The sequence below is a fragment of the Labrus mixtus genome, unplaced genomic scaffold, assembly GCF_963584025.1.
Source record: "Labrus mixtus unplaced genomic scaffold, fLabMix1.1 SCAFFOLD_53, whole genome shotgun sequence".
Lineage (NCBI taxonomy): Eukaryota > Metazoa > Chordata > Actinopteri > Labriformes > Labridae > Labrus > Labrus mixtus.
The window spans coordinates 269,600-289,599 of record NW_026870356.1 but is presented as its reverse complement, the minus strand read 5'-3'; the positions used below and the strand labels follow the sequence as shown (position 1 = coordinate 289,599).

At 44.9% G+C, this 20,000-nt stretch overlaps 2 protein-coding genes across 3 annotated transcripts in view; one reads left to right on the top strand and one right to left on the bottom strand.

The window, feature by feature from the left end:
• The window catches only part of LOC132970626 (sodium bicarbonate cotransporter 3-like), a 56,242-nt gene that overhangs the window by 10,797 nt on the left and 25,445 nt on the right, over positions 1-20,000 (top strand). The window contains exons 1-10 of one of the 2 annotated variants that reach the window (XM_061034484.1): positions 2,925-3,264; positions 7,343-7,424; positions 7,633-7,773; positions 7,978-8,116; positions 8,535-8,695; positions 9,980-10,168; positions 16,050-16,159; positions 19,298-19,455; positions 19,619-19,706; positions 19,814-19,960. In XM_061034484.1, the coding sequence (XP_060890467.1) occupies positions 3,208-3,264; positions 7,343-7,424; positions 7,633-7,773; positions 7,978-8,116; positions 8,535-8,695; positions 9,980-10,168; positions 16,050-16,159; positions 19,298-19,455; positions 19,619-19,706; positions 19,814-19,960 (1,272 nt within the window). In that variant the 5' untranslated portion in view covers positions 2,925-3,207. Of the gene's footprint in view, positions 1-2,924; positions 3,265-7,342; positions 7,425-7,632; positions 7,774-7,977; positions 8,117-8,534; positions 8,696-9,979; positions 10,169-16,049; positions 16,160-19,297; positions 19,456-19,618; positions 19,707-19,813; positions 19,961-20,000 lie in introns of those variants that run through there. The other variant, XM_061034485.1, reaches the window with a different exon arrangement.
• The window catches only part of LOC132970627 (cerebellin-2-like), a 123,990-nt gene that overhangs the window by 95,468 nt on the left and 8,522 nt on the right, over positions 1-20,000 (bottom strand). The gene's annotated exons all lie outside the window — the stretch shown is intronic.

The window sequence follows — 20,000 nt, the reverse complement described above, 5'->3', positions numbered from 1 at the left end:
TCGGTTGTAAGCTGTGATGCTTCCTCTGGAAGTCTGTGCTGATCTTTGTTTCAGTTCTGTTTTCCACTTTGAGGTTTGTCTTTTTTTTTGATTTCTTTTAAACATGTTGACCATCAGACCGGACTAAAGAGGTCCACATGAGATCACAATAACAGAACCATCTGATCGTCTCTTTGCACTGAACTCTGCACGACTCCTCTTCCTCCTCAGTACGTTAAAGGCAGGGTTGGTAGCTTTCAAAAACTAGCATGATTTTGAAAGTAGCATTCCCTCTGTGCTCCGTCTGCACACCTGGAGGAAATGACCAACCCTGCCTTTAACGTGCGCACAGAAACGTGTATCTGTTAAAGGTGACATATCCTCCTCCTCCTCTTCTTCTTCAGTTTAAATAAGTCTCAGAGCTCCTCAAAACATGTGTGTGAAGTTTCTTGTTCTAAATCCACTCTGATCCTGTATTTGATCATGTCTATAAACCCCTCTATTTCAGCCCTGCTCAGAACAGGCTGTTTCTGTGTCTGTACCTTTAAATATGTAAATGAGCGGTGTCTGACCACGCCCCCTCTCTGGAAGGGAGGTTTTACCTCCATTCTTGACATGTTTTACCAAACATATGTGAAGTATCTTTGCAGAAGGCTGTGAGAGCAGTCGGAACAATAAAGATGCAGAAAATATTGCTGACACTCGCACTCAAGCATCGTGTCCACCTGGCGTTTGTATCTGAGCGCCAGCGTCTTTTTCCAATTGTTTTGTTATGAGTAGAGAGCGCCTGGAGAAAAAGCATAGCGACCTGCACCATTCTTCTGAGCGCTCCGCCTTTTTCCTGCGGCCGCTCTGAGCACTCAAGTTGAAAATCTTTTAACTTTTCAGAAAGGCGATGTTTGCATCACCGCCGTCTTTTCCACATGTTATATAATTATTATATTTCCCATAGTTTAGTCTCCTACAGGTCGTGTCTCGTACCCACATCCTCCTCGCTCTGCGTCTGATCGGGAAATAAACGATCTCAAATATAAAACATGCAGTAAAAAGTAACGGAGCAGAGTCGGTCATACAGCGGCCGTTACACGAGTGCTCCCGAGCGCACAGTCAGCGCTTTTCTGCCCAGAAAAAAACCCCTCTGTCGATAACTCGCAGCAGAGACGCTTCACAACGCCTTTTCATACGTTCAGCCTGTGTTCATGAAGATATCAGGAGGCTTGATCGTCCTCTCAGCTTCTGATAAGACAGGAAGTTGGGAAATCCAGAATATCGGGGAGGTGACCTTCAAAAGTATTTTGTGTTCCTGTTTTGAGTCGAGGTCGGTGGTTGTTCGATGTCAGGGTGTCTGTAGTCGTGTGGTCGCTGAAACAGAAGAGGAAATGTAGATCCTCGTCTCTCGTTCTTTTGTATTTACACTCTATGGTCGTGTTGAAGCTTGTTGTTGATTCTTATTAGAATTCCTGAGAACGAGCTGACGTTACCTGTGAGGCTCACGGGGGGGGGGGGGGGGGGGGGGGGGTTCCAGAGATCTGCTGCGGTAAAACAGTTTGTTGTTCACAGATACAAAATATCACATGCAGAGAAACGTGGGAGCTCAGAGGACTTCAGTCATAAACTTTAAAAGATAGATTTCTTTGCATCTGGTGGTCTGGACTTGGGGCTAGACTTGGACTTGTCTTGAGATATGACTTGAGATTTACAGGTCTTGACTCGGGACTAGACTGGGACTTGTCTTGAGATATGACTTGAGATTTACAGGTCTTGACTCGGGACTAGACTTGGACTTGTCTTGAGATATGACTTGAGATTTACAGGTCTTGACTCGGGACTAGACTGGGACTTGTCTTGAGATATGACTTGAGATTTACAGGTCTTGACTCGGGACTAGACTTGGACTTGTCTTGAGATATGACTTGAGATTTACAGGTCTTGACTCGGGACTAGACTGGGACTTGTCTTGAGATATGACTTGAGATTTACAGGTCTGGACTTGGGGCTAGACTTGGACTTGTCTTGAGATATGACTTGAGATTTACAGGTCTTGACTCGGGACTAGACTGGGACTTGTCTTGAGATATGACTTGAGATTTACAGGTCTTGACTCGGGACTAGACTTGGACTTGTCTTGAGATATGACTTGAGATTTACAGGTCTTGACTCGGGACTAGACTGGGACTTGTCTTGAGATATGACTTGAGATTTACAGGTCTTGACTCGGGACTAGACTTGGACTTGTCTTGAGATATGACTTGAGATTTACAGGTCTTGACTCGGGACTAGACTGGGACTTGTCTTGAGATATGACTTGAGATTTACAGGTCTGGACTTGGGGCTAGACTTGGACTTGTCTTGAGATATGACTTGAGATTTACAGGTCTTGACTTAATGATGGCCTTGACTTCTTTTTGTTTATTCAGAGCCTGACTTTGCTCGTCTTGACTTTGGACTTGAATACGGACCTGTTGGTTTTGAATTGGGACTAAAGACTTAGACTTGTTTGTCATGACCTGGGACTTGACTTCTGACTTGGTTTTTGTCTCTAGGCTTGACTGTCCCTTTTTTACGGTATTGTCCTTAATTGACTTTCAATATGTTTTTAGGACTCATTGGTATTGAGTTGGTACTTGTTTGGATGGACTTGACTTCTGACTTGTTGTTAGCATGTTGGTATATGCTTTAGGCTTGACTGTCCCTTTTTGAAGGTGTTGTCCTTTATGGACTTTCTATTTGATTTCAGACTCATTGGTTTGGACTTGGGACTTGTTCGGATGGACTTGGGACTCGACATATTGACAGATGAACTGAGTACAGTAGTTGTTGTGAAAGTACCTCTTGGTTGTCTCACTTCTTTTTTCCTGCTCTGTGTGACTTGTTCTTTGAAGCCCCGCCCCCTTGTGTGTGTGTGTGTTTTCCTGCTGTGTTTGCAGACTTCAGGCTGACTGCTCGCTCACTGAAGCAGCTCTCTTTCTCTCTCTCGTTCTCGGCTATAAATACACAAGTCTTTGCCGAGTCTCTACAGCTGTATTTACATCTCAACCTGGACGACTCGCAGACCCACGCACCGCTGCTGTCCGCACTCGCTCTGTGTCACAGCTGCTGGATTTTCACACTGCGAGGAGGTCGCTGCCTGAGGGGTTTCTTTGTTTTCTCAGTTCCTCCTGCAGAGTGTTTCTGGTTCCAGAGGAGAGTTTGTTTGACTCGATCGAGTGTGTTTTGGAAAGAGCAGCAATGGGAGACTTTTGGGGAGATATTGTCAGTCTGAGAGTTTCCAGAGCCGTGTCCCTGGTGAGTATCTGCTGTTTGTGTCTCACTCTTAAAGACTGACTGTGTGATGTTTACACTCCGGTAAACTTTGGATACTTGTAGATACCGCATGTTTGAAAACCCTGCACTCTGCATTTTTTATATTATATCACGTACTAAAACTTAAAAAACAGATTGCACAAATACTTTGACAATATTTTTTCTATTTTTCGTTTTTTTTTTTTTAAAGGTTTATTTTTGGGCTTTTTGTGCCTTTATTAGAGATAGGACAGTGGATAGAGTCAGAAATTGGAGAGAGAGAGAGTGGGGAACGACCTGCAGGAATGGAGCCACAGGTCGGATTTGAACCTGGGCTGCCCACTTGGAAGACTACAGCTTCCATACATGGGTCGTACCAAACCACCAGCGCCCCACCACCTTAAAAAAACAAACAAACCCCAATCTTTGTTTGTTGGAAAGCACAGGTGAAGAGAGAGAGGAAACGTAGGGAGGAGAGAGATACACAGTAAAGGGCCGAGGCGGGATTCGAACCCAGCCGCTGCAATGGCAACCGCAAAGAGGACTGTTTCCTCCGGGGAATAACCAGTAGGCTACCCAGAGCCCCAGTCTTTGTTATTTTATTGACTGATGGTTTATTTTTGGATTTTTATGCCTGAGAGAGAGAGAGGACAGTGGACAGAGTCAGAAACGTGGGAGAGAGAGAGAGAGAGAATGACAAGCTGGAAACTTGGAGGGCTAACCCCCGCGAGCGTGGGGGGAATGACCATGGCTAGATTCAAACCCACGCCCGCTGCGACGAGGACTATTGCCTCCATACATGGAGCGAGCCGTATAACCACTAGGCTATCGGGCGCCCCAGTCTCTGTTATTTGAATGATTAATAGAAACAAACAGTACCAAGGCTTAATAAAAAATAACCTACAGATATTCAGTCATCATTTTGAACAAAGAGAGAGAGACAACGTTGTGTGACTAGCACGAAGACGTTGGCAACTAGGCGAGGTCAACAACATCTTCCATACTTAGTTTTTTTAAAGGTTTATTTTTGGGGCTTTTTATTATTAGCGAGAGAGATGACAGTGGACAGAGAGAGGGAGAGAGAGGATGGGGAACGACAAGCAGGAAAGGAGACACAGGCTGAACCCAGACCCGGGCCACCCGCTTGGAGGACTCTTTTTTTTTTTTTTTTTAAGATTTTTTTTTTAAGATTTTTTTTTTGGCTTTTTGTGCCTTTAATATAGAGATAGGACAGTGGATAGAGCTGGAAATCAGGGACAGAGAGAGTAGGGAATGACATGCGGGAAAGTAGCCATAGGCTGGATTTGAACCCGGGCCGCCCGCTTGGAAGACCAAAGCCACCATACATGGGGCACGAGCACAAACCACTGCCACCAGCGCCCCGGAGGACTCATTTTTGTTTTTATTTTTTCATACTTTATTAATCCCTGAGGGAAATTCTTCTTTTAAACTAAAACTACCAAACATTCAATCATTTTCAGGAATTTAACCCTTTAAATGCCAGTTTGCTTGCATGATTCTATTTGAGCAGAGCTGAAGTTGTTTAAGAGATTTATGCAGAAAAAAGTAGAAAAAAATATCAATCTGTTCTTTTTATATTAGTTTTTTGGAAATGGACATTTTTGTCCTCAGTGACTTCAGAGGGTTTTAAATGAAACTGATGCCTGAGGGTAGAAACTTACCAAACGCTTAAACACAATCCTTTTCAGCCAAAGAGACGGTTTGCACAAATACATGGGAAACTTATTGGTGCAGAAACAGGTTAAAGACTTGTTTTTAAACCACTTGTTTTTCACCCAAAGAGAGAGAGAGGGAGAGCGTGGTCTGCTATGTACACATTCATTGCCAAGGTTTTTTAATATGAGATTTCGAGAGTGTGCAGGCGTTAACCTGCAACGTTTGGAAATTCAAAAGAAGAAATGACACAATATTTGGGCGTGTTGGACTTCAGGTCAGATCTGTGTGACTTCTCAGAGTGTGTAATCAGAACAAGTCACAGGTTGTGTTTGGTGGTAATGAGTGCACACAGAGGGGGCTTTAAACTCAACATGAGGGACGTGTTGGACCTCATCATGAAACATTTAAGGAAACGAGTTAAACAGGAAACAGCTCGATGATAGGTGGAGAGTAAGTGAACCCACACGAGAGAGAGAAACATTTTTATTCAAATACACACAGTGTAAGTTTTTATCACAGAGAGGCATCTGTTGTTTATCTTTAACTCATAACTGTGGTTACACAGTTTAGTCCTCTGGAAACTTATCTCATCACACATGAAGGAAACATGCTCTATTGAAGTGCAGCAGCCAGTATGTCCTCCTCCTTCTTTAGATTCTGCTCCTGAATGTTCTGGATTTGTTTGGACCAGAGAAGTGTTCCTCATAAATAAATCATAAAGTCTGTCCTGTGTAAATGTGTCTCTGAGTCATGACTGTCTACAATGAGGGAGAAGCTTGAGTCCCGCTGGCTGTGTTGTTGTCAGAGCCGTGTTTACATGGACGGGACGGCCGGCTCCTCCCCTTGTGTATAAAAGCTGTTTTAGTCAAGAACTAGAGAGAAGAACATACTCACTGATTATTTAGATGTTAGTAAGAGTTTTTAGATCACGCTCATTCTGTGTCAGTTTACATGAAATGTGAAGCTACGAGCTAACTGAAGAGCGCTAACATTAGCATGCTAACACAACAATATGAAGCTACGCGCTAACTAAAGAGCGCTAACATTAGCATGCTAACACAACAATATGAAGCTACGAGCTAACTAAAGAGCGCTAACATTAGCATGCTAACACAACAATATGAAGCTACGAGCTAACTAAAGAGCGCTAACATTAGCATGCTAACACAACAATGTGAAGCTACGAGCTAACTAAAGAGCGCTAACATTAGCATGCTAACACAACAATGTGAAGCTACGAGCTAACTAAAGAGCGCTAACATTAGCATAGTAACACAACAATGTGAAGCTACGTGCTAACTAAAGAGCGCTAACATTAGCATACTAACACAACAATGTGAAGCTACGTGCTAACTGAAGAGCGCTAACATTAGCATGCTAACACAACAATGTGAAGCTACGAGCTAACTGAAGAGCGCTAACATTAGCATGCTAACACAACAATGTGAAGCTACGTGCTAACTATAGAGAGCGCTAACATTAGCATGCTAACACAACAATGTGATTGCAGCTCGAGCAGAGGACAGTTTGTCTGCCACTTGGTATTTAATTATGATGCGTTTTAATTGATAACTCCGTCATGTGATCGTGAGTGGAGGGGGGGTTGGAGGTGTGTCTCTGGAGGCTTCAGTATGGAGGAGGCGTGGCCTAACAGCAAGGAGGCGTGGCCTAACAGCAGTTTGTTTTGGTTTTATGCTGGAGCTCATCTATTGGATCAGAGAGTTTCACATTCTTCCTTTAATTATTGACTTGTTCTGTTCCTTCTGAACGGTCACATTCAGTTTTTCACGGGTCTGAGCGTGAAGAAGTGAGGTGCATTGTGGGAATCGGTTTCAGAAGCGTTCTCATGACGAACACTGAACACTGTATAAAAAAAGGAAGTGAAGCGGAAGCAGCAGAGGCCTCATCTCCACTTCCTGTGTGTGTGTGTGTGTGTGTGTGTGTGTGTGTGTGTGTGTGAGCACTTCCTGTTTCACACATAATCACAAACATCACATATCACTGTGTGTGTGTCTGTACATGATAGACACTGAGATCATATGTCCTCCATCTTGTTTGTTTTTCTGTCTGTCCGTCTCCTCCAGCTGTCAGAGCACTTCCTGTTTACATCAGCCGTGACATCATGTTGTGGATGTGGGCGGGGCCAGATAGCTTCAGAGCTCGATGTAGATAAAGTTTTAACAGGAGGAAGATACCTTACATTAATGTGGTCGATGAAAGAATGAACGAGATGTGTGCAGGGAGGGGAAGTGAAGCCTGACATCCATGAAAACATAAAAATGATTTAAAATATTGAAAAGGAAACAGAAGAGGTCAGCTTCTGTGATAAATAAAAATATGTTAATTTAATAAATCTGAAAGCTGCTTCCTGTCCAATAAGAAGACCTTTCTGTTTGTTCTGCAGGGAAACGATGAGGAGGCCGTACTCGACCAGGGGAAGACCAGCTCCACCCTCAACACCAACTTTGAGAAGGAGGAACTGGAGAGTGAGTCTCTGTTAGCACCAGATTCATCAAAGATGACTTTAATGAACCCCGACTAAAGGCCTCTGCACACTGATTATACCATGTTCAAAAATAAAAACATCTCATGTTACTTCAGTCGTCTTTGTGTAAGCTTCTGTTTTGTTTTGACTTTCTTCAATAAATGGATTTCATAAAGTTTACCTGTTAATGTGTGTTCACTTCCCTCCAGGTCACAGGGCCGTGTACGTCGGCGTGCACGTTCCTCTGGGCCGACAGAGTCGAAGGCGGCACCGCCACCGAGGACACCGACATCACCGCAAACGACGGGACCGCTCGGACCGGGAGGACGGACGAGAGTCGCCCTCAAACGGTTTGTATCGCTCTCCTCAGTGTGTGCGTGATGACCTCACCCCGAGTTACTGATAGAAGCAGCTGATCCATGTTTAGAATTTCATCGGCGCCTCTTTTCAACTCGGTTAATCTTAACTCATATTTTTATCTGGAGGTTCAACGAGCTGAAACTGAAATAAAAAACAAGTCAAAATAAAAGTTTGATGTGATTCTGTCCCTGCAGACACGCCGTCTCAGAGAGTCCAGTTCATCCTCGGGACGGAGGACGGAGACGAGGAGCACGTCCCCCACGACCTCTTCACCGAGCTGGACGAGCTCGCCTTCAGAGACGGAGACTTCACGGAGTGGAAGGAGACCGCCAGGTGAGGACACACTCTTTGTTTACATTGAGATTGTTGAGGATTAAAGGCCTCAGTCACATCTTTGTCTTCTGTTTGTAATAACTTCACTTTGTTTACATAGCTCATCCCTCGCTCTGAAAGTCGGATTAACCTGTTTTTATTCAGGAGTCCTTCATAACTCCTGTGGGACTGACGGGGATCAGAACACACGTCTTTTCATGCCTCAAACATTTCAGGACTCAAACTGATCCGAGCAGCTCGGTGGAATCAGGAAGAAGAAATTATGCTTTTTTTTTTTTTTTCCTTAATACTTTATTGCACGCTGTTTTACTACATTAGAAATGATGCTTTTATTTTGAAAAACGACCTGCAAGAACTCCTGTTTTAGTGATAATCCTGCTGAGTCTGTGAGGTGTGACCCGTGGTCGTTGTGTTTCAGGTGGCTGAAGTTTGAGGAGGACGTGGAGGACGGCGGTGAGCGATGGAGTAAACCGTACGTGGCCACGCTGTCGCTCCACAGTCTCTTCGAGCTGCGTTCATGCATCCTGAACGGCACCGTGCTGCTCGACATGAGAGCCAACACGATCGAAGAGATCGCAGGTCAACACGGTTTTTAATGTATTCACGGTGTCTTGTAATGAATCAATATATTGGTGATTTTTGGGGGGAATTTAGTCAAAAAGGTGAACTAGAAGTTAAATTGAAAAAAATTAAATAAAAATTAAGCACAAAAATAAAAGCACTGAGTAAATTCATAGAACAAATCAAGTGAGTGGATGTGCAAACATTTTCTCCAGCCAAACAAAGACAAAACTGAGGTTGTTGTTTTTGGAGCAAAGGAGGAGCGACTAAGAGTCACAATCAGCTTCAGTCAGTAAGACTTAAAACCACAGACCAGGCAAGAAATCTGGGCGTAGTGATGGACTCAGACCTCAATTTTAAAAGTTACATTAAGACAATTACAAAATCAGCCCACTATCACCTGAAGAACATATCAAGAATTAGAGGACTTATGTCCCAGCAGGACCTGGAAAAACTTGTCCATGCTTTTATCTTCAGTCGTCTTGATTACTGCAACAGTGTCTTTACAGGTCTGCCTAAAACATCAGTCAGACAACTACAGCTGATCCAGAACGCTGCTGCTAGAGTCCTCACCAAAACCAAGAAAATGGATCACATCAGTCCACTTCTGAGGTCTTTACACCGGCTCCCAGTCTGTCAGAGAATAGACTTTAAAATCCTGCTGCTGGTTTATAAAGCGCTTAAAGGTTTAGGGCCAAAATACATGAGTGACCTCCTGATTAATTATGAACCATCCAGACCGCTCAGGTGGTCTGGGACAGGTCTGCTCTCTGTCCCCAGAGTCAGAACCAAACATGGAGAAGCAGCGTTCAGTTTCTATGCTCCTTATATCTGGAACAAACTCCCAGAAAACTGCAGGTCTGCTGAAACTCTCAGCTCTTTTAAATCCAGGTTGAAGACTCACCTGTTTACAGCTGCCTTTCATTAAACAGCTTTAATAAGATTTTAAACTTTAACTCTGCACTGTAACTTTGAACTCTTTTTATATTTTTACTTTATTTATTTCAATTAATTTCATTTGAATTATTTTTATTTGAACATATTTTCAGATTTAATAATTTCAGTGATTTTTTAAATGTTCTATTTTAATGTTTCTTTTCTTTCCTCTGTCATGATGCTTTTCTTGTGTGAAGCACTTTGAGTTGCCTTGTTGTTGAAATGTGCGACATAAATAAACTTGCCTTACAACAAATAACATCGTCTACTGACACCAGATTATTTCCTGATGTGCGGACACCGAGGGGTGCCTCGTTGCATCCGTGCTTTGTAGCATGTTAGCTAACCGCCTCTCTCCCCGTGCAGACATGGTGATCGACAGCATGCTGGTGTCGGGCCAGCTGGAGGAGGACGGTCGGGAGAAGGTGAGGGAGGCCATGTTGAGACGCCATCACCATCAGAACGAGAAGAAGCTGAGCAACAGGATCCCGCTGGTCCGCTCGTTCGCTGACATCGGCAAGAAACACTCGGACCCTCATCTACTGGAACGCAACGGTGAGACCACGGCGCTCTCTGGGCGTTAATGATATTTGAAACACGATGTCATCGTCGTGGCTGACGGTGCTCGGGGTTTGGGCGAGTTTACGATTTAGAGTCCAACATCTAAAAACACCTCAGGAGAGAAATGGAGTCAGAAAATCCCTGAAAAAAACCCAACCAGAGATGATCAGAGTCTGATGAGGATTTGATCTCAGCTGCGTTCTGATTGGATGTTTGATTCTCACCTGAGTGCACCTGTGTGGAGCTATGAAACTGTTCATTAACGTTTAATATCCGCAGGATGAGTCTCGAGGAACGTTCCCCGTCTGGTGCGCTTCCTGTCGGTCAGCACTGACCTGCAGCAGCTGCCGAGTCAGCGAGTTTTAACATCCAGGATGCTCAGACGATCACTGATCCAGAAAGTGAAGCGGAGATTACGTGTGTTAATGTGCTGAAGCCGACGGGTTTAAAACTCTGAATCCGGACAAACAGGAAGGAGTCAGAGAGCGTGACGGCTAACGATGCAGAGCGGCGTTCTGATGATGCTTCTTTCATTAAAGTTTAACCTACAGAGGAAACACGATGAGAGACGGCTCCGCACCATTGAGTCAGAGTCATCGTATGCAGCAGTAGTTAGCCAGCCACCTGTAGCCGGTGCGGGCCGACATAGCTTGGCTTCCCCCCCGGTAGCTCCCGAGCAGCCGGGAGGCGGTGGCTGGGTTACTGTCCGAGGGAAGCATAGTCGAAAATCGAAGCACACGGTTCCCCACCAACCACTTCACGTTTCAAACAAATCTTCCCCACTCAGCGACACACCCGCTGAGAATAAAACTCTGATTATTGGAGACGCCATAGTCCGAAACGTGAAGCTAGCGAAGTCAGCGGGCATAGTTAGGTGTATACCCGGGGCCAGAGCGGGCGACATCGCATCTCATTTAAAGTTGCTGACAAAGACTAAAGGTAGATTTGATACAATCGTAATTCATGTCGGCACTAATGACTCCCGACTACGCCAGTCTGAAGTCACTAAGGTTAATGTGGAGTGGTGTGTACTAAGACGATGTCGGACTCCGTAGTGTTCTCTGGACCCCTCCCAAATCAGACCAGTGATGACATGTATAGCCGCATGTCATCACTCAACCGCTGGCTGTCGAGGTGGTGTCCAGCACACGATGTGGGCTTCATAGATAACTGGCAGTCTTTTTGGGGAAAACCTGGTCTGCTAGCTAGAGACGGCATCCATCCCACTTTGGACGGTGCAGCTCTATTATCTAGAAACATAGCAGAGGTTATTAGTCCAAAACCCTGACAACAACACAGAGTTCAGACCAGGAGGCAGAGCTGCAGTCTTACACTTAGATCTGTCTCCCAGTCACTATAGCTGTAATTCTGAATCGAACTGTAGTTATACTATAGGTACTGTGTCTGTCCCCCGGTCCAGACCCGTTTTTATAAGTCATCCAAACGGCGTGAATCATCAGAATCTGATTAGATTTTGCTACAAGATCGGAGGATTCACTGCGGACTTTTGAACATTAGGTCCTTAGCATCCAAGTCTCTTTTAGTGAATGATCTGATATCAGATCAGCACATTGATTTACTTTTTTTGACTGAAACCTGGCTGTGTCGAGATGAATATGTTAGTTTGAATGAATCCACTCCTCCCAGTCATTTTAATACTCATATACCTCGAGACACCGGACGAGGTGGTGGAGTAGCAGCTATTTTTAATTCCAGTCTTTTAGTTAACCCTCGACCAAAGCTGAATTTTTCTTCTTTTGAAAGCCTTGTTCTTAGTCTTTCACATCCAGTCTCAAGAACTTTTCAGCCAGTTCTAGTTGCTGTAGTTTACCGCCCTCCTGGCCCATATTCTGAGTTTCTATCTGAGTTTGCAGAATTTTTTATCAGACTTAGTCCTTAGCAGTGATAGAATAATTGTTGTAGGTGACTTCAATATCCATGTGGATGTTGAAAATGATAGCCTGAGCACAGTTTTCATGTCACTATTAGACTCTATTGGTTTCACCCAGGGTGTAAACGAACCTACTCATCATTTTAACCACACCCTGGATCTTGTTTTAGCTTATGGAATTGAAATCCATAACCTTACAGTTTTCCTAGAAAATCCTCTTCTATCAGACCATTTTTTTATTACATTTGATTTTGTCCTACTAGAATTACCTCTGCCTGGAAGAGGTGTGCTTTCTAGAAGTTTGTCTGATAGTGCTGTAGCTAGATTTAAGGAAGCTATTTCAGCTGTTTTTGATTCAGTACCGTGTTTCAACCCAGTTGGAAACTCTTATGATAGCTTTAGTCCCTCTCAGCTAGATCAGTTTGTTGATAGTGCAGTGGATTCGCTGAGAGTTACTCTGGATTCGATTGCTCCCCTGAAACAGAAGGTTGTCAAGCGGCGGAGAATAGCTCCATGGTTCAACTCAGAAACCCGTACTCTGAAACAATCATCACGGAATTTTGAAAGAATATGGCGTTCGACCAAAACGGTAGAATCTCGTTTTTTCTGGCAGGATAGTCATAGAAGATATATGAAGGCTCTACGTCACGCCCGAGCTGCCTACTACTCCTCTCTAATCGAGGAAAACAAAGGCAATCCTAGATACCTTTTCAGCACTGTAGCCAGGCTGACAGAGAGTCATGGCTCCATTGAGCCTTGTATTCCTCTAGCCCTCAGCAGTAATGATTTCCTTAGCTTTTTCAACAACAAAGTTCTAGACATCAGAGACAAAATTGGTAACCTCCTGCCCTTACCTGGTGCAGATACGTCTGTTACGGCAGAGACAGTTCCAGGACCAGATATTAGTCTCGACTGTTTTTCTCCAATCGACCTTTCAGAGTTATATTCCATTTTTTCTGCATCGAAACCGTCAACCTGTATTTTGGACCCAATCCCAACCAAGCTGTTTAAGGAAGTCTTTCCCTTAGTTAGCAACTCCATATTAGATATGATCAATATGTCTTTACTGGCAGGCTATGTACCACAGACATTTAAAGTAGCGGTAATCAAACCTCTACTTAAAAAGCCTACTCTAGATTCAGGAACTCTAGCTAACTACAGGCCTATATCCAACCTTCCTTTTATCTCAAAGATCCTGGAGAAAGTGGTAGCTAAACAGCTGTGTGACTTTCTCCATGACAACAGTTTATTTGAAGAGTTTCAGTCAGGATTTAGAGTCCACCATAGCACTGAGACTGCACTAGTTAGAGTTACAAACGATCTACTTCTAGCCTCAGACAGGGGACTTCTCTCTGTGATCGTCTTGTTAGATCTTAGTGCTGCTTTTGACACCATTGACCATCGGATCCTGTTGTACAGACTGGAGCATTTGCTTGGAATTACAGGGACTGCTTTAAGTTGGTTTGAATCCTACTTATCAGACCGATCTCAGTTTGTACATGTTAATGATGAGTCCTCTATGCACACTAAAGTTTGCCATGGAGTCCCACAAGGTTCAGTGCTTGGACCAATTCTTTTTACATTATATATGCTTCCTCTGGGAAATATTATGATGAAACACTCCATACAGTTTCATTGTTATGCAGATGATACTCAGCTTTATGTATCAATGAAGCCCGATGCTACCAGTCAGTTATGTCAGCTAGAAACATGCCTTAAGGACGTTAGGACCTGGATGACCAGAATTTTTTTGCTACTTAACTCAGACAAGACTGAAGTTATTGTGCTAGGCCCTAAAAACCTCAGAGAGACTTTTTCTAGTGATTTGACTGTCCTTAATGACATCAGCCTGGCATCTAGCACCACTGTTAGGAATCTAGGAATTATTTTTGATCAAGATATGTCTTTTAGCTCTCACATCAGTCAAGTTTCAAGAACAGCCTACTTTCACCTTCGTAATATATCCAAGATCAGGAATATCCTGTCGCAAAGTGATGCAGAAAAACTAGTTCATGCATGTGTTACCTCCAGATTGGATTATTGTAAATCTCTTTTGTCAGGGTGCTCTGGCAAATCTCTAAAGACTCTTCAACGGGTCCAGAATGCTGCAGCTCGTGTACTGACCAGAACCAGGAAATGGGACCACATTACTCCTGTCCTGGCTTCTCTGCACTGGCTCCCTATACAGTCTAGAATAGAATTCAAGATCCTTCTTCTCACCTACAAAGCTCTAAATGGCCAGGCACCATCTTATCTTAAGGAGCTACTAGTGCCGTACTGTCCCTCGAGAGCGTTACGGTCCCGGAGTGCAGGCCTGCTGGTGGTACCTACAGTCTCCAAGTGTACTATGGGGGGTAAAGCCTTCAGTTATCAGGCCTGCTGGTGGTACCTACAGTCTCCAAGTGTACTATGGGGGGTAAAGCCTTCAGTTATCGGGCTCCTCTCCTCTGGAACCGCCTTCCAGCCGGGGTCCGGGAGGCAGACACAGTCTGTATTTTTAAGATTAGACTTAAAACTTTCCTTTGTGATAAATCTTATAGTTAGGGCTGGTGCTGGTGTAGACCAGCTCTTAGTTATGCTGCTATAGGCTTAGACTACCGGGGGAACTGGCACCCTGAGCTCCTCTCTCTCTCTGCATATACAGTACATCATATTACTGCATGTATCTATCTATAAATCTCAGTCACTAACCACCTACTTTCCTGGGAGCTCTTGAGCTCTCCTAGGCTCCTCAAGATCATCGGTTGACGGCTTGCCAGAACAACCCCCACTCCACCACTACCCCCTCCCCACCGGATCGTGGGTTGGCGGCCTGCCAGAACAACCCCCCACACCCCCTCCCCTCCCCACCGGATTGCTGATGGACGGTCTACCTCCCCCCACCCCCTTGCTCTCTATCCCTCTTCCTGCATCTTATCCCATCTCTCCCCCTATCCCTTTCCAAGCCCGGCGCAGTCTAGGCCTGTGAAGACTGTTTCATCATGAGCCGGGGATCCGGCCGAAGATTTCTGCCTTTTAATAAGACAGTTTTTTCTTACCACTGTAACTTTTGCTGCTTTGCTAAAGTGCTCATGATGGATAGACCGGATCTTTGTAACATAGCAATAAGTAAGGTCTTTTACCTGCTTTTTGTAACATAACAATGAGTAAGGTCTTTTACCTGCTTTTTGTAACATAACAATGAGTAAGGTCTTTTACCTGCTCTTTTGTAATGTTAACAGACAATGAGTAAGGTATTTTACCTGGTTCTTGTAAAGTGTCTCGAGATAACACTTGTTATGAGTTGACGCTATACAAATAAAAGTTGATTGATTGATTGATTGAAGTTGATGACAAAGTGTCAGCTGGATACTTCAGTGTCACACAGTTCAGATTTTTCCAAGTCGTCTGCTAATGCTAGCACTAGCTTGATGCTAAATGGGGTCATCATCATTTCCAAAGCAGCAGCAGAAGCTCAGTGTGTGTGTGGACCTCGGGTTGGGAACCTGAGGGTCGCCGCTTCATGTATTGAAGTCGGTGTTGTGCGAGGTCACTTCCTGAGTATTGCCTCCCTCCATCACTGAACCCTGAACAGCAGAGGTGAAGTTTGTGAACGTGTGTAAACCAGAATTTCCCCTCGGGGATAAAAAACCAACAAAGGCTTCTTTCAAACACAATGAAACATTTCAACCACAGACTGTCTACGAGAGGTGGACTCGGCTGTTTGAACGTTTTAAAGCTTCAAATCTGAGAGTCTGTGTTTTTGTTTTTGGGCCTGAAGTGACCACACATGGACGAGACGATGGAGACACATCACTAAGTCTCTATTGTAGTTAGCAGCTTGTAGCCCCGCCCCTAACTCCTCCCCTCTTCCTGGTTTCTTTGACTCTAAATGGAACATAAAGTAAACACCTGACACGGCAGCAGACGTGTGCATCATGTTATCTTCCCTCAGCTTGTTACGTCTTTCTGTTCAGAGTGTAACTTCACTTCCTGTCGCTGCAGGTCTGCTGGCGTCCCCTCACTCGGCTCCGGGAAACCTCGACAACAACAAGAACGGCGAGAGTCGCATCAACGGAGGCAGCCGAGAGAACAGCACGGTGGACTTCAGCAAGGTGAAAACTGCTCTCTGCCCGTTTCTGTTTCCAATCTGGAGGACGCCATCGACGAGCTTCATAAAGCCCGCCTCAGAAACCTGAAGTGTGACATCACTCAGACCTGTGACATCACTCAGACCTGTGACATCACTCAGAAAGTGTGACATCGCTCAGACCTGTGACATCACTCAGACGTGTGACATCACTCAGACCTGTGACATCACTCAGACCTGTGACATCACTCAGACGTGTGACATCACTCAGACGTGTGACATCACTCAGACGTGTGACATCACTCAGACCTGTGACATCACTCAGACCTGTGACATCACTCAGACCTGTGACATCACTCAGACCTGTGACATCACTCAGAAAGTGTGACATCGCTCAGACCTGTGACATCACTCAGACGTGTGACATCACTCAGACGTGTGACATCACTCAGAAAGTGTGACATCACTCAGACCTGTGACATCACTCCGACCTGTGACATCACTCAGACCTGTGACATCACTCAGAAAGTGTGACATCACTCAGACCTGTGACATCACTCAGAAAGTGTGACATCACTCAGACCTGTGACATCACTCAGACGTGTGACATCACTCAGAAAGTGTGACATCACTCAGACCTGTGACATCACTCAGAAAGTGTGACATCACTCAGACCTGTGACATCACTCAGACCTGTGACATCACTCAGAAAGTGTGACATCACTCAGACCTGTGACATCACTCAGACCTGTGACATCACTCAGAAAGTGTGACATCACTCAGACCTGTGACATCACTCAGACCTGTGACATCACTCCGACCTGTGACATCACTCAGACGTGTGACATCACTCAGAAAGTGTGACATCACTCAGACCTGTGACATCACTCAGACCTGTGACATCACTCAGAAAGTGTGACATCACTCAGACGTGTGACATCACTCAGAAAGTGTGACATCACTCAGACCTGTGACATCACTCAGACCTGTGACATCACTCAGACCTGTGACATCACTCAGAAAGTGTGACATCACTCAGACCTGTGACATCACTCAGACCTGTGACATCACTCCGACCTGTGACATCACTCAGAAAGTGTGACATCACTCAGACCTGGTCCATGTTTGAATTGTCTATCCTGCAGACAGAGCGTCGCCTGCTGAAGGCTCTGCACAGGAAACTGGGCTTTGGCGCCCTCTAAAGGTTTCTGTCTGTAACTGCAGTCATAAAAAACTGTGCAGATATTTTGAGGGCTGGGAATCTGTCTCGATTCAAAACGATTCTGGATTCATTGATCCATGGATTTAAAACCTAGTTATGAATTAGTTCAAACTTCAGCATCTTCTCCACTCATCTGTGAGACTGGCTGAATTTCTTGTTGTTCTATTTGGCGTTCTACTGAGTTACAGAGCTAGCTTTAGCACTTAGCAGGGAGTGACTGATTAGCCCCCAATAAAATAAATAAAAACAAATCGAGAATTATGAATCGAGTTTAAATCTTAGAAGAGAAGAATCTCGATTTTTAAATGTATTTTTTTCCCACCTCTAGTTATTACAGCTCGTCACAGACGACGTGCATTTGGCAGAGCAGTGTTTATTGTTTTTTTCAGATTTATTTTTTGGGCTTTTTGTGCCTTTATCGGAGAGATAGGACAGTGGATAGAGTCTGAAATCAGAGAGAGAGAGTAGGGAATGACATGCGGAAAAGGAGCAACAGGTTGGATTTCAACCTGGGCCGCCCGCTTGGAGGACTATAGCCTTCATACATGGGGCGCGCTCCACTGAGCCACCAGCGCCCCGACAGAGCAGCGTTGTTAGAGACCAAAGAAGACTCATGTCGACTGACGAGGATCAGCAATATTATTGGAATTCTGAATTTTATATACTCAATGCAGTTCTCAGGAAGTGCCCTGGCTCCTCTCCAGCTACCAGACCAGCTTCCATATTGTGGTCTGCATTGAGACTTGAACCGGTTCCCAACCCAAAGTCCCTACTGAGCCACTGCTGCCAGATTTTGCACAAATCTGACTCTGCGTCTCGTCTACAGCTCATTGCAGAGAGGACTTGTTTTTGGTGTCAGATGGATTTATTGATTTATTCGTATGAAACCTGAGACAGAACTCGGGTTAGACGACTTCCTGCAGCTGCTAAAGGATACAGGCTAACGCTACGTCTCAATCTGTTCTGAATTATATCTGCAGGGATGTAGCGGAGAGAACTCCCATGATTCCCCGCCAGCCTCTACGTCATCTTGTTTTTGTTTTGATTGCGAGCCCCCTGGTGGTGGAAGCTGCATACTGCAGGGTTAAGGATGCAGCACAAAGCAGCAGATTACAACTCTTCATCAGAGTGATCTTTGACATCTGAAGTCCTCTGTGTGTTTATTTTTTTAACCCGGTTTCCCAGAAGCCCCGTGTTCAGGAAACAAAGTCACCTCGAGTCAGATTACAGAGAGAGCTCATGAAATAACAAAGTGAAAGTCAAAAGACTGAAATAGAAAAGTTTTTATTTAAAATCTTTGAAGATGAAATGTGACTTCATTCATAAAACAAAAAAAAAGGTGTTTGTGACTTTGACAATCAGCCAATGAGACGCTGTTTGTGTTTTGGACGATGACTTGTTTTGTTGTTTTCAGCAGGACTGCGACTGTGTTTGTTTGATGCCGACGGCCGGCAGAAGGCCCGCTGTAAGTCTGCTCGCCTGTCAATCACTGGCTGTGGACCAATCGGAGAGCTCTCTCTGTGCTGTGGTTGTTCTTGGTGCTTCATGTCGTCGTCATTCAGTGGCGTCAGCTGTTCTCTGTGTTTGATGTGAAGATGTTTTGTGAACGATCATCAGGCTGTGGTTGGATCTGTTGTCTTGATTTTGTTGTTATTGTTTTTATGGATTTGTCGACGACAAAGTGAAACCAAAGTGACTCACCTGAGCTGTTTTATAAAGTGTGTGTGTGTGTGTGTGTGTGTGTGTGTGTGTGTGTGTGTGTGTGTGTGTGTGTGTGTGTGTGTGTGTGTGTGTGTGTGTGTGTGTGTGTGTGTGTGTGTGTGTGTGTGTGTGTGTGTGTGTGTGTGTGTGTGTGTGTGTGTGTGTGTGTGTGTCTGTGTGTGTCTGTGTCTCTGTGTGTGTGTGTGCGCGTCTGTGTGTGTGTGTGTGTGTGTGTGTCAGGTGGACATGAACTTCATGAAGAAGATTCCTCAGGGTGCAGAGGCCTCTAACGTGCTGGTGGGTGAAGTCGACTTCCTGGATCGACCGATCATCGCCTTTGTTCGTCTCGCCCCCGCCATGCTGCTGACCGGCCTCACCGAGGTCCCCGTGCCCACCAGGTGAACCACACACACACACATGCTGTTCTCGGTCAGAGCTCAGCACGTCTTCATGTTTCCTCTCTTTTCTTTTTGCTCTTCCTTAAATATCTGGTGAAACGTTCTTCTCTACATGATGCTGCTGATGATTAATTAGTGACTCACTGTCTGCTCGTGCGTTCAGGTTTCTCTTCCTGCTGCTCGGCCCGTTTGGAAAAGGTCCTCAGTACCACGAGATCGGACGCTCCATGGCCACTCTGATGACCGACGAGGTCAGAACTTAAAATCAAAGCTCCAGTTTTGGAGTTTGGAGTTAAAGGTGTGTTGATTATTCTGTTAATGAACTCCATCACTCACTCTCTCTCTCTCTCTCCGGTAGATTTTCCATGATGTCGCCTACAAGGCAAAGGACCGGAACGACCTGCTGTCAGGGATCGACGAGTTCCTGGATCAGGTCACCGTGCTTCCTCCAGGCGAGTGGGACCCCACCATCCGCATCGAACCCCCAAAGAGCGTCCCGTCTCAGGTGAGTTCACCGTGAGACCTGCATCATGTCAGACGCAGTA